The 12,279-nt window shown below is 38.8% G+C and overlaps 1 protein-coding gene across 2 annotated transcripts; it reads right to left on the reverse strand.

The window, feature by feature from the left end:
- Positions 1-251: 251 nt before the first annotated feature.
- LOC114247180 (uncharacterized) lies at positions 252-11,288 on the reverse strand. Of its 2 annotated transcripts, none has more exons than XM_028180064.2 (4): positions 10,999-11,288; positions 1,327-1,562; positions 1,090-1,237; positions 252-986 (listed from the first exon to the last, which is right to left on the reverse strand). In XM_028180064.2, exons 1-4 carry the CDS (start codon positions 10,999-11,001, stop codon positions 291-293), a joined length of 1,083 nt encoding a protein of 360 aa, XP_028035865.2. In that variant the 5' UTR covers positions 11,002-11,288; the 3' UTR covers positions 252-290. The 2 variants fall into 2 exon arrangements, with proteins under 2 accessions (XP_028035865.2, XP_028035864.2); XM_028180063.2 differs by lacking the exon at positions 10,999-11,288 and adding an exon at positions 1,655-1,877.
- Between the last annotated feature and the right edge of the window lie 991 nt (positions 11,289-12,279).

Here is a 12,279-nt window from a genome sequence, read left to right on the forward strand (position 1 = left end):
CTGTCTTGTCACGTACGATGTTTGCATTGTGATAAAAATTTTGCTGAATATGGTGAATAATGCTAAGCTGTTCAAATATTTGGGTGACTGTGTTTTTGTATCAGACAATTCTGAAAGCGAATTATTTCGGTCCGCTAATATTTATAACATAAATAATACGAACGGTCTCAAATTTTATATTAAATACGTTTAAAATGGGCTTAAGAATTGCGTATTTTCGAATTGAAGGCGGAGAAAATAATACGAGGAAAAGCGGTGTTAAATGTTTTTATTATATTATTCAATAAATATTAGCTTTTGGTGCTTAAATCTAAAGGTAAGTCTGGCCGTCTGACTAGTTCTTCGATAGGCGCGCGTTCAATAGGTTTAGCGCAGATAAGATTCAAAGGCATTTCATCAATAGATCTATATCTTTTAGGGTTTTCCTCGATATTGGTAATGGAGACGTCTAGACGAGGCTGCTCCTCGTACGTAAATACTTTCTCGTTAATGCTCGGCCTCAACACGGGAAAGTTTACGTTTGAGTAGTAAGTTCTATACGCGTGCTCGTACATTTGCGTGTACTCAATGTAGGACATCTCGTTTGATGGGACTCGTACAGGATAGATCTGCTCGATAGGGCGGAGGTACGTAAATTGATCGACTGGATATGAAATTTGTTGAGGCATTAGTGAGTCCGCCACTAGTGGCTTGTAAGGTACCGTCGGTGACATGCTAGGTGTGCAGTTGATGCACGTTACTGGCGACATCGGCTCGTTCATCACGCTCTCTTTGGGCGAAGTGATGGGACTACGCGATTCTGATTCTTGTTTGGCAATCTGTTCGGCTGTGTAGTGCTTGTACGTTTTCACGTGTTTCCTTAAACTGGACGGATCTGTGTAACGTTTGTTGCATCCAGGTACTTTGCAGCAATAAGGCTTCTCTACCGCATGTGTCCGCGTGTGCTTGAAACGGTCGCTCGAATTAGAATAGGCTTTACCGCAACCCTGCACATAGAACGGAAAGTTAATTTTAAAGTAATATAACAGATAAAGAAACATCTAAAAAAAATAAAAAATGAATTGTCTTGAAAGTACCAAAGGTATTTACCTCGTATGGACACACGTAGGGCTTTTCTCCGGAATGTGAACGGAGATGAATTTTCAAGTTTTCAGCTCTGGAAAAGCTTTTATTGCACTGGTTGCATGTGTGCGGACGCTCGTTTGTATGTGTTCGCACGTGGACTAGCATTTTGTATCTGTTGATAAGATAATTAGGAAATTAACGATCATTTTTTACATTGAAAACGTACGAACGTGTGCGTAACGCATTTTGCATCGTACAAACCTTGCATTGAAACCTCTCTGAGGTCTGCTGCATCCTCTCCAGCCGCAGTAGAAGAGTCCGTCTGTGTGTGCGATTGCGTGCGTGCGTGCGATGTGTGCCGAGAGTCTCGCGACACTCAAGCACCTCGCACCACACCCGTGCCAACCGCAAAATCCTTCCGCCTTTTCGCCGGTCTCTCCGTTGGTCTCGTACGACCGCTCGGGGGATGACCCACCCGACGAATCCTCATCTTCTACCTGGTGGCGAAATAACATTTTGTTAGTACTTCAAGTATTTAATGAAACACGCAAGTCCTATGATCACGGCTTACGATAAAGACCAAACGTACTTGTGGAGGCATAGGCGCTAAGGGCACGGGCCTCGCGAAGTATGGCGCGAAACGCTCGGCGGGCATCCATCGGGGGATCCTGCATCCGTCGCCGCGTATGTCTGATCTCCATTGCGGAAACACCAACATGTTCGCAATTATACTGATGAACTGTCACAAAACAAATACTGGTTGTGGTCACGGCGCGGTCGCCGCGGACAATGATGGCGAGAGCGTGCGCCGCGTACTTATAAAACGTCTCGAAGTGACAACGCGCTGATAAGAGGACGAGTCCCCCGCGAACACACAGTCTGCCTTTTCATAACATTTCCTACCAAATTTACAAAGTTGCTGGTGACATTTCAATTTACGTTTAGTTATTTACCAACGTTTCAAAGTTTTCAATAAAAACAAACGGTCTGTTGGATTACGAATTCAGAGTAGTCGTGTGGTGTAATGTTAGTAGCGTTATCGGTAGCCGCCTGCTGCGGCCGATGTCCAGTTTATACCGGTCTGATGATAGACCACAGTTCAATAGGTGACTGATATCGCGATGTCGGAGCGAGTCGACCCCTTACTGGTTCTTATTTACGAACATCGTATTTCTTACGATTAAAAATATGTATTCTTGTACAAAGTGCACTGTTTAAACATCTTGTCATTTGAGTAGATCCGTTTCATCTGTGTGTTAGTAATGAAAAATACATATTTCGGTATTTTAATGTCACAACTGTATTTAAAAGGAATGTTGTAATTAGCAAAATATTCCATTTAATGTTTGTAGAAAGTAATATTTATGAAATAATGTGTATCTAGGATTTTTTTAGAAACAGCAAATATTTGTGTTGAACAAAGAAATGACGAGAAACAAGATTTTATTATAATTTTATTATCAGATATCGTTTTTCATGAGATGTCATTATTTAAGAACTAAATATTAGCGAATAATGAATACATTGTTTCAATAAGCCATCTGCATACGTAACTATATTTATTGCTTTCGAAGGCACCATAAGATCTTTATTTTGATGTGTTTCATTGTGGCTGAGGAGTATAAACCGCTGCGGTCAGATGAAGATTGTTCAAACCTCGTTGGAAAAAGGACAAGGTCAAGATATGTTGTGAAAAGGAGTTTGTGGATTACAAAGGATGGTACAGGCAAAAATGATCTCTGGAAATTCAATTCACTTCACTTCAAATTCACAACTGTTGTGTTATATTTTTTTTTATTGCCCTTGTAGGCAGACGAGCATACGGCCCACCTGATTGTGAGTGGTTACCGTCGCACATGGACTTCAGCAATGCTAGGGGCAGAGCCAAGCCGCTGCCTACCGCTTAATACTCTCCACAAGCCTCGTTTGAAGAAGGACATGTCATAGCGCTCGAGGAACGCCGTGGAGGTATAGCCGGATGGTACGTGGCAAAAAAAACCTCTGGAAACGCACTGTGGATGACCGCAGTGGCTCCAGGTAGTAAGGATGAACTCTACTCCGGTGGCGGGCGGTGCGATGGTAAAAACGAGATGTCGGTATCATCTCGAACAATTCCTCAAAGCACTCCCCATGGAACAAACGGTAAGAGAACCTTAGAACTTATATCTCAAGGTGGGTGACGGCATACGTTGTAGATGTTTATGGGCTCCGGTAACCACATAACAGTAGGTGGGCTGTGATATGCAATAAAAAAAATGCAAAAAAATACAAGCAATATTTTTGGATTGCACGCAATGTATTAAAAATAAAAATCAAATAACCGGTGGAATACACGGTCTCGAGGAAAGGCGGAGGGCGCCTACCCACTACCTTGTAGCTAGTTACATTACGGGCATTAACGTAATTGTTATTATAAATGAATATTGTTTTACGCTAACATTAGCGTTAACGTATTTTCCGTTTCGGCCAAAGTTCTCTTTACGCTGGTGTGAAAACGCGTGAAAATGTGTGTGTTCAATGGCGAATTGCGTGGAAAGTTGACTAAAAGTTGGATATTGCCAAGCGCCGTAGTGTCGTGCCTCGTACTGGCGGCAGAACGCTACGCGACGCCGCGCTGGCCACACTCCGCGGTACTTCGCATGATGTGAACCACCAGAATGCGATCGCTATTATACAATACAAAATACAGAGGGAACCGGAGTCCCTCCGCAGGTCCAGAGGTTCCAAACGATACTTACTACTTACTTCGAGTTTCTCTCAAAAGGCGAGAACAACAATCTACATTTTCAGGAGTGACTCCTTGTACACAACCTTCCTCATTGGTATGAAGTTTCCGTGGTCTAAACACTAATTATGTGAGATTAATAATGTAACCATTTAACGATTCAATCCTTCGACTTTGGTAACCAAAAAGATTTCATTTCGTGGGAAAAGCTTTATTAAATTTTCGATGGATTGGATTGGGATAGAGATTAGAGAATCCAATATACCAGTTGTCTTCTTCGATGTCCCTTGTAACCGTTTACGGGGTATATCAGGTCGGCTATAGGAATATCTACAGATCCTGTTTCGCTTCAAGACGAAGGCTTTAGTTTGTTTGATATAGATGATGAATTAGACTCTTCCGCAATGCTGCCGCGTTTGACGTTGCTTCGTCTCTTACAATTTTTAGGTTCCTATTCAACATTAAAGCTGTATCTACTAAATGCCCAATCAAAACTTGTTAAGCTATCCTTCCTGTTAAGTGAGATTTAAAATTGGTCATAGTTACATGCTTGCCTACGCTCTGTCCCTTCTTAATACTAAGTGCTGCTGTGGTTGCCTGTCCCTGAAAACGCCATCGAAGAAAGATTTATCTTTTTTGGATAGTGCAGGGTAGATCGTAAACTATTGGATGTTATTGAGAATAACAAGCATCTGATTAAGATAGCAAAATATGGACACCATGATGGGCCGCCGCCTGTCTTGAGAATGAGGGTGATGTGTTGCTCTCGGTCCGAAACGAAAAACTCAAGGTACAAATAAGGCGGTGGTAATAATTTCCGCGAGTGCAAATATAACAATTAGGGAGAAGATGAGGAAGTTAGGTAAAAAAATTAATAGATACTATTACAACTGACGGGACATGAAAAATTAGTAGTAAGTAGATCGAGGTCAGACACGTCTATCTTACGAACAATATTCGGACCGATTATCGAGAATTGATACCATCTAATCCCCTTTAAATTTGGTTAGCGTTATTGGATGGAGAAGTAAAACCTAAAAGTTATGATGTAATCATTCTTGTTGAGACGTCGGCGAGCTTAGACAGATCTGACTAAATGATAACTATCAGATATGCGTTAGGACTTTGCAAAAATATACCTGCAGACGATGCGTGAATTGTACTTTGGATATGTCGTGCTATTCTTATCTAATCACGTGGAATCGTCTACCGATTTCCGGGCTCACTAGATGTTACAACTTTGGCGTGAAAACTTTGTGTTTTACGTCGCTTATCTTCTCAGTTAAGGAAACTGAATAACTGCGGAAAAATCAAATATCACTCACGTCTTGTGAACTTTCTCTTTGAAATGTGTTAATAGGAATTAGAAGTTAAATTTTATCAACATCCGAATGCGTGCGGATTTAACATTTTACGGTAATTACGTTGTTGTAAAATCTTATTTCTTCGTTAAATGTTAATGTGATATAATATATGTAATTTGTTAATTTTATATACTATATACAAACGGGTGCAGTTTTTTTATTGAGCCAGCTCAACTACGGATCAAAATGACTGGATGCTTCATATTTCATTAATCGTTCAATCTACATGACAAAGCGTATAACATCACCCATTTAAAAACAAGAGTAAATATACTGCAGAATTATGCGTCATTGGATTACTTTGTTCGTCGAACCAGTGTGGGTGATTGTGTTATCAGCTGGGAGTGTTGTAGTGCGTGTACACACACGTCTGTGTTTGTGACGGAGCGTCGTCGGCCCCCTGCGGCCGGCTGGCGGCGCGTGCGTCGGTTTCAGCCGGTTCTCTTATCATAGTGTTGACTGTTGTTGTCTCGTACTACTATCTATGTTCAGCTTTATGAAGGACTCAATAAAATATGACACGTTTCTGGTTTTATGATTGATTTAATGATGACGCAATGACGTGAGTTCATCAGATACTTTCAGCTTTGTTCTAAATCAGGACTTTCCATGGGACACGCACGCAAGCACGTCTAATTAGAAACGCAAAACTATATGCAACGATTTCAAATACAAACTTTCCATAAATTCGGAATATGAAAATAATCAAATTAAAAGACCGATTGTTTTGAGATACCTACAAAATAAAATTATAAAAAATGTGTATACTTTTTTGTGCAAAAATAAATAAATAAAGCTAAGTTATAAAACAGACTATAGTTGGTTAGTTTAGATTTACTATAAGGTACATATATTTATTCTACTTAATAAAACTTTAATTACAATGAAGTGTTTTTTAATGTAAAAGGAATATATTATTTAGTTTTGAGGCATTCGTTAGATATCTATCCTCATGTTCAGAAAATACTTAAATTTCACGTAGGAAATAGAAGTTTGAAAAAATTGCTGGCTATTTATACCCATAGTTGTAAAAAGAAGTGAAAATTCATGTTGAATACTATTTTTAATTAACAAAAAAATACTTAATAACATTTATTTCAACTAATTGTACAAATAATAATAAATGTTATAAACTTGTAACAGAATAAAGGTTATTTGAAAATACTTATTTTTTTACAAGTTGATCCATAATAGCTTGTTCGCTGGGTATCAGTAGTAGTTAGTGTGGACAAGCGAATCTATCGGTGCTTTCCCGTTATAACCGGTTACTGGTTATCAAAACATTACATGTGTTTCATCACATGATCGAAAGAGGGATTTTTATTTAGAATATAATATGAATTACAAAATAATTAACCAATAACTTAAATAATGCAATTTTAACCGATTCAATTGCAACGTCAGGTTGTCTTGATGATTGATGCTCGTGACTCCTATGTATGCTTACACAGATTTCTTCCTTCTATTGCTGTTCTATGCGACACGGAAAGCATCACATTCAGGGTTGAGCGTTTTTTATTTTTTTTTATTGCTTAGATGGATGGACGAGCTCACAGCCCACCTGGTGTTAAGTGGTTACTGGAGCCCATAGACATCTACAACGTAAATGCGCCACCCACCTCGAGATACAAGTTCTAAGGTCTCAGTATAGTTACAACGGCTACTCCACCCTTCGAATCGAAACGCATTACTGCTTCACGGTGGAAGTAGGCGGGGCGGTGGTACCTACCCGTGCGGACTCTGAAGAGGTCCTACCACCAGTGATTACGCAAATTATAATTTTGCAGGTTTGGTTTTTTTATTACACGATGTTATTCCTTCACCGTTACACAGATTTCTTTCATCTATTACTGTTCTATGCGACACGGAAAGCATCCTATACAGGGTTGAGCTTCTATTGTATTTGATCGCTTTATAGTTTGGGTCTCTCTTTGGTATGCAATCGTGCATTCAAAAACATTGCGCGGGCAAATAATGGACAATCGTTCCTTGCTATTGAGCTTCTTAAGTATGGAATCGTTGAAGCGATGTGATATACTAAAGTATCTACTAAGAAATTTAAAAAGCATCTATTCAATTAAATTATTATGGGTACTTCCATTTTATGTTTATAGAAACAATATTTTTGTATCTGTATATGAGCCTATGAGCTCAAGGCTTGTTGTGGGTACCAATACCCTAAATACTATAGTGTATCAAGACAGCTGTGCCTGTCAATGCGGGATTTCAACCATAAGAAGTCAGGTTGAAAAGGAACGAAGATACTGCTACTACAGAAGGATAACTGCAAAGTAAGCGCAGCGGCATATCTCTCTAATAACCAGACATACGAGTTTTATTGAGATTGGCAAGACAACGCATTCCGTAGCTGATAATATTCTCTATTGTCATTCTGTTTAGAAACATTCTTCATATACATGGTCAAATACAGGGTGTCTGCGATAATGTAATGTTTAATGTGGTTCATATTTAGCGATTTGGGACACGAATCTCGAAAATTTTGAAATGGTCCGCCTATACCCGATCATTTTCGATAACCTGTACAAATGTTCGAAGAGTTATTCTGTTGCAGAATAACTCCAAGGACTGGTCTATTTAGTTCTCTACGACACACTGAAGGGCGCTGAAGATAGGGTCTCCCATATAAACTTTCGAAGAAATACAAGACTAAATCATTGTGTATTTTCAGTGGGACTCACGTGTCAACATGTGCGGTGATGTTTATCCGTAAGACAACGCAACTCGAGTTATTTTCTGTCAACGTTTATCATTAAATACTGATATTAATATCTTGTGGATAGATTAAAGCTTATATACCTACGTGGGTAGGCTACAATGTGCAAAAGGAGAATTGGTGGTTCATACAAACCACAAGACAAAGGTAGCTAAAAGAGACTTCCAATGCATCTTACGTGTGTGTACGCGTGAGCGGGTGTTATCAGAGAACAAAGCCTCGGCTCATAGCTCATTGAATGCCATCTGACCAACACCAGCTATTCTTAAAACTTTTGCATCGTGTAGTCAAATGCTCAATAGAGAGGGAGAGGGAGAGAGAGAGAGAGAGAGAGAATACACTTTATTGCTCATCAAAACATACATTCAAAAAACAGTCAAAAAGCAGATACATTTGTACAATAGGCGGTCTTATCGCTAAAAACGATCTCTTCCAGACAACCGTTTAATTTACAGAAATTCTAGAAAATATAAAAATATAGCAGGTATGTTGCGGTGTACCATAGACAATACATACTAATATACTTACGCACATATAATAAATCAACAGTATGGAAATGATAAATGATAATGATGCAAACAAACAGCATTAAGCAGATAAGTAGTGTTCCTTCACCATTCTTTTAAAACAGTTTAAAGTTGGAGCACTTCTCACTGCATCCGGCAGAGCATTCTATAATCGAACCGCCTGGACGGTGAATGAATTGTCAAAGAATGATGATGAATGCGCCGGCATTTTCAGTCTCAGGCTATCCGATGATCTCAGGGAAAAATTATGCATATCACCTAGGAACTCGAAACGTTCTTTGAGATATATAGGGGTATGGGGGGTTAAAGAGACTACAATATAGTAATGAAAGGACATGAGTATTGCGGCGAAGGCGAATTGGTAACCACTTGAAATTCAGATACCTACATGATCATATTTCCGTAACCCAAATATGAACCTTATGCAGAAATTTTGTAGCCGCTCAAGTTTATCAAATTATGTTTCGGTTAGATCCGGATAACTGGAATCGGCGTAGTCAAGAATTGGAAGAAGTAAAGACTTGAAATTAATCATTGAGAGAAAATGTACATATGTTAATGGCTCTCTGAGGAGTCACCCTGTATATGAAGCTACTTAAAATTTATGAGAATGAAATCGTGGACAGTTTTGAAAGTCATAGACTAACAGAGATCTCGGCGTAAAACTTATAGTGATAATATTAAGTGTTAGTAGATAAGGCACTTTTATCCTTAGTCTGTCCACGCGACATTCACAAAGTGTCACGTGCCGCATGCGTGGTTATTTAGTACGAGTAATCATGCGTTTTCCGCAAGACTTTGCCAAGCATTATGTTGAATTGCTTTGTAAAACCTTTAATATTTAAACTTATATGGCCGGCATTTCGCAGTATTAACGTTCTGTTGTAACATCTTAGCTTGTTGGAAAGTAACGTCTTGTCACTTTATGATTTAAAACGGCTTGGTTTGTTTGTACGAAATCTTTCTTAGAAGTTCGCATTGCACAAATAAGTTATTTACAAACCGTTAATTTAAGTATTTTACGCGTGTGTTACCAGACTGCCGAAGGAGGGTATTGTTTTTCGAACGTATGTGTAATTTTAATTCTTTGGTACGGTCTTAGAGCATTTAACTTATCAACTGATTACAACATAGCATTCATCATTCATATGGTATTTAGTAACTCTTAAGGTAGATTCGTCGCATTTGTGAGAGTTACGTAGAGTATTTTATTTCAAATGGTGTCCACACAAACAAATTCAAGGTAATCAAATAGCTATAATGCACAAAACAAATACTAGATTTATATTATTATGTATTATAGTATCAATATTACCAAAACTGTAGTAAAGTTATTTGCATAGTACAAGGAAAGAAATTAAATATTTTTGTGTAATATAAGTGTTCCCCCAGTGCATTTGGTTTTATCAAATAATGTACATGTTGACACGTTAAACTCAGTATAATAAATAATATGTTAAGCCCTGGATGATGGAAATATTAAGTATTAATTTTTACAGCAATTTAAAATTATTCTTGTCATTTTTATGATCCTTTATCGAAATGTCTGTTACTGTTGAAATCCTTTTTTCAATATCGACCTTTTTTATCCTTAATTCGAAAGTTTATCCTCACCTTTGTTCAAAAAAATAAGTGAGCTTCTTTAAAATCTGGTAATTGTAATGGTACTTGTTAAATGGCCGAATGGTTACTTTTTTTTTTTTTTATTTGAGAGGTTACTGTTGAACCGGAGGCGTTCCTAGTTTTACCAGAGCAGGTGGGCGAGCAAAGACTCAGGCAGGAGGGGTGGGATTTGCTGACAGCTACCCGAGCGCCACCAAAGAAGACCTAACAACCCAAGAGTAGCTGCTTCGCGAATGAATACTACCGGATCGGAATCGCGACCCGCTGAGAAGATCTGGCGAGAAACTCAGCGGGCTGATCTTTAGGTTAGGTTGCACGTCGAACTCGGCAGAATTCGACGACAATTACCGGGGTCTCTACTCCTAGTGTTAGAGCTAAAGGTGTCTAATGCAAGGGTTGTTGGATCTGGTGGATCCGTAAGGCTTATTGCTGTCGGACTATAGTATGCTTTTAATTATTTCCTGAGGAAGTGGTGTTCTACATTGTTATTGAAGGCTTCTCTATTCTACCATTTTTTATTGTAAAAATGTGTAGGACATTGTTGTGTGTGAATTATGGTTGCCAACTTAATAATTAAATTCTTCTGAAGTACGCCATATAAAAAGCACTGAATAGTATTGTTTCAATATGCCGTATTGTGTGCATCTGACATCCATATCCCTACAAGAATTGTTGAAAATATAATAATAAATTCAAAATGACTGTGATCGGAATGGATTAGCTTCTTTAAAACAAGCAATTAAAAATAAATATCCTATTTGAACATTAATTAGTAGTCTTAATATTCGCAGACCGATTTTTTCATGCTCAGGTCAAGCCACAAGTAAACGATTTTCCAGATGTGATTGGTAAAGCTACTACTAGAAAGCAATAATACCAGCTCTATGTATTTACGGTTACTTTAATTAAATTCTATAAAATGCAACTGATAGAAGCAAACAAGTTAAAAATTTGACTCACCATGACTACTCGTTTTGAAGGTCGGACTACCGCTTGTATTTGAGTTGAATCGTTGGGACAGCAGCGCGTGTCCCGGTGGACAGCGCCGACCACTCTGTCTTTTCCCGCCAAAAGCTCATGACGGCTTCGACCACACGCGAACCACGCCAAAATAAAATTTCGAAAATAGCTCACGCGATTATACCGCGGTGAAATTAAAATAGTTTTACATACGTAACGATGCTCGGTGCGAGTGCGTAAAACTGATTTCCCCCCTACAGAGTTTTCATGAGATTTGGGGTGTTTTTAAAATACACCCATCAAACTCATATTGCATATTGCAGAACAATACTTATTTTAATAGGATTACATTTTGTTGTTTACCTGCAACAAATCAATGTATTCACTGTAGGGTTGTGATTTCTGTGAATCGATCCGTACCCACCGCCTTATCTATTTCAGTAGCAAAGCAAGTCTCTTTTGACACCATAAGTCAATACTGTCGAGTTTTCTACTTCAGGTGAAGACCGGGGACCGGGATTTTGATGTCTGCGATTAGACCAGACGATCAATCAGTATGCTCATCTACACAAGGTGATTTTAAAACCCATTCCCCTGGTAGAAATACTGAACGTAAATTTGATTTTAAAATGAGAACATCACAACCTTTGTTGTATAGAAATACATTGCATAGAAATACAATAGCTTATTGTTAACCAATATTTAATTAACAACAAAATTGATTGTTCAGTAATACCTACCAGGTTTTCCAGTTCACTGCGAAGAAGTACCCTATTGTCATAGTGCCGCAACTCTAAGGAGTACCCCTAAAACCTTCCACGAGTATTAGGATACTTGAGGTTGACGTTGACAAAATGCTGGGAGATCTCAACAGAGCGAAGCGGTGCTTCACGCCAGGACAAAGACTTTTGCTTTATAAAGCACAAGTCCAGCCTGCCGTGGAGTGTTGCTTCCACCTCTGGACCGGAACTCCTAAATTTTTAATTTTTAATTGCTTAGATTGGTGGACGAGATCACAGCCCACCTGGTGTTGAGCGGTTACTGGAGCCCATAGACATCTACAACGTAAATGCGCCACCCACCTTGAAATATAAGTTCTAAGGTCTCAAGTATAGTTACGACCACCCTTCAAACCGAAACGCATTACTTCTTCACGGCAGAAATAGGCAGGGTGGTGGTACCTACCCGCGCGGACTCACAAGAAGTCCTACCACCACCTTAGGATATTTCAAAAGTCATCAAATCTGATTTGAAAAGTATTATATGCGGTAAAGAGTGATT

The sequence above is a fragment of the Bombyx mandarina genome, chromosome 15 (genome assembly GCF_030267445.1).
Source record: "Bombyx mandarina strain Sakado chromosome 15, ASM3026744v2".
Taxonomy (NCBI): domain Eukaryota; kingdom Metazoa; phylum Arthropoda; class Insecta; order Lepidoptera; family Bombycidae; genus Bombyx; species Bombyx mandarina.

What these genes read in the sequence shown, in the direction of transcription:
- LOC114247180 (XM_028180063.2), bottom strand. Translation starts at nt 1,783, where the DNA reads ATGTTGGTGTTTCCGCAATGGAGATCAGACATACGCGGCGACGGATGC. An exon ending in CAGAGAGGTTTCAATGCAAG is followed by an intron (nt 1,238 to 1,326) that starts GTTTGTACGATG and finishes TCTTATCAACAG; the next exon opens with ATACAAAATGCTAGTCCACG. An exon ending in CCTACGTGTGTCCATACGAG is followed by an intron (nt 987 to 1,089) that starts GTAAATACCTTT and finishes TTCTATGTGCAG; the next exon opens with GGTTGCGGTAAAGCCTATTC.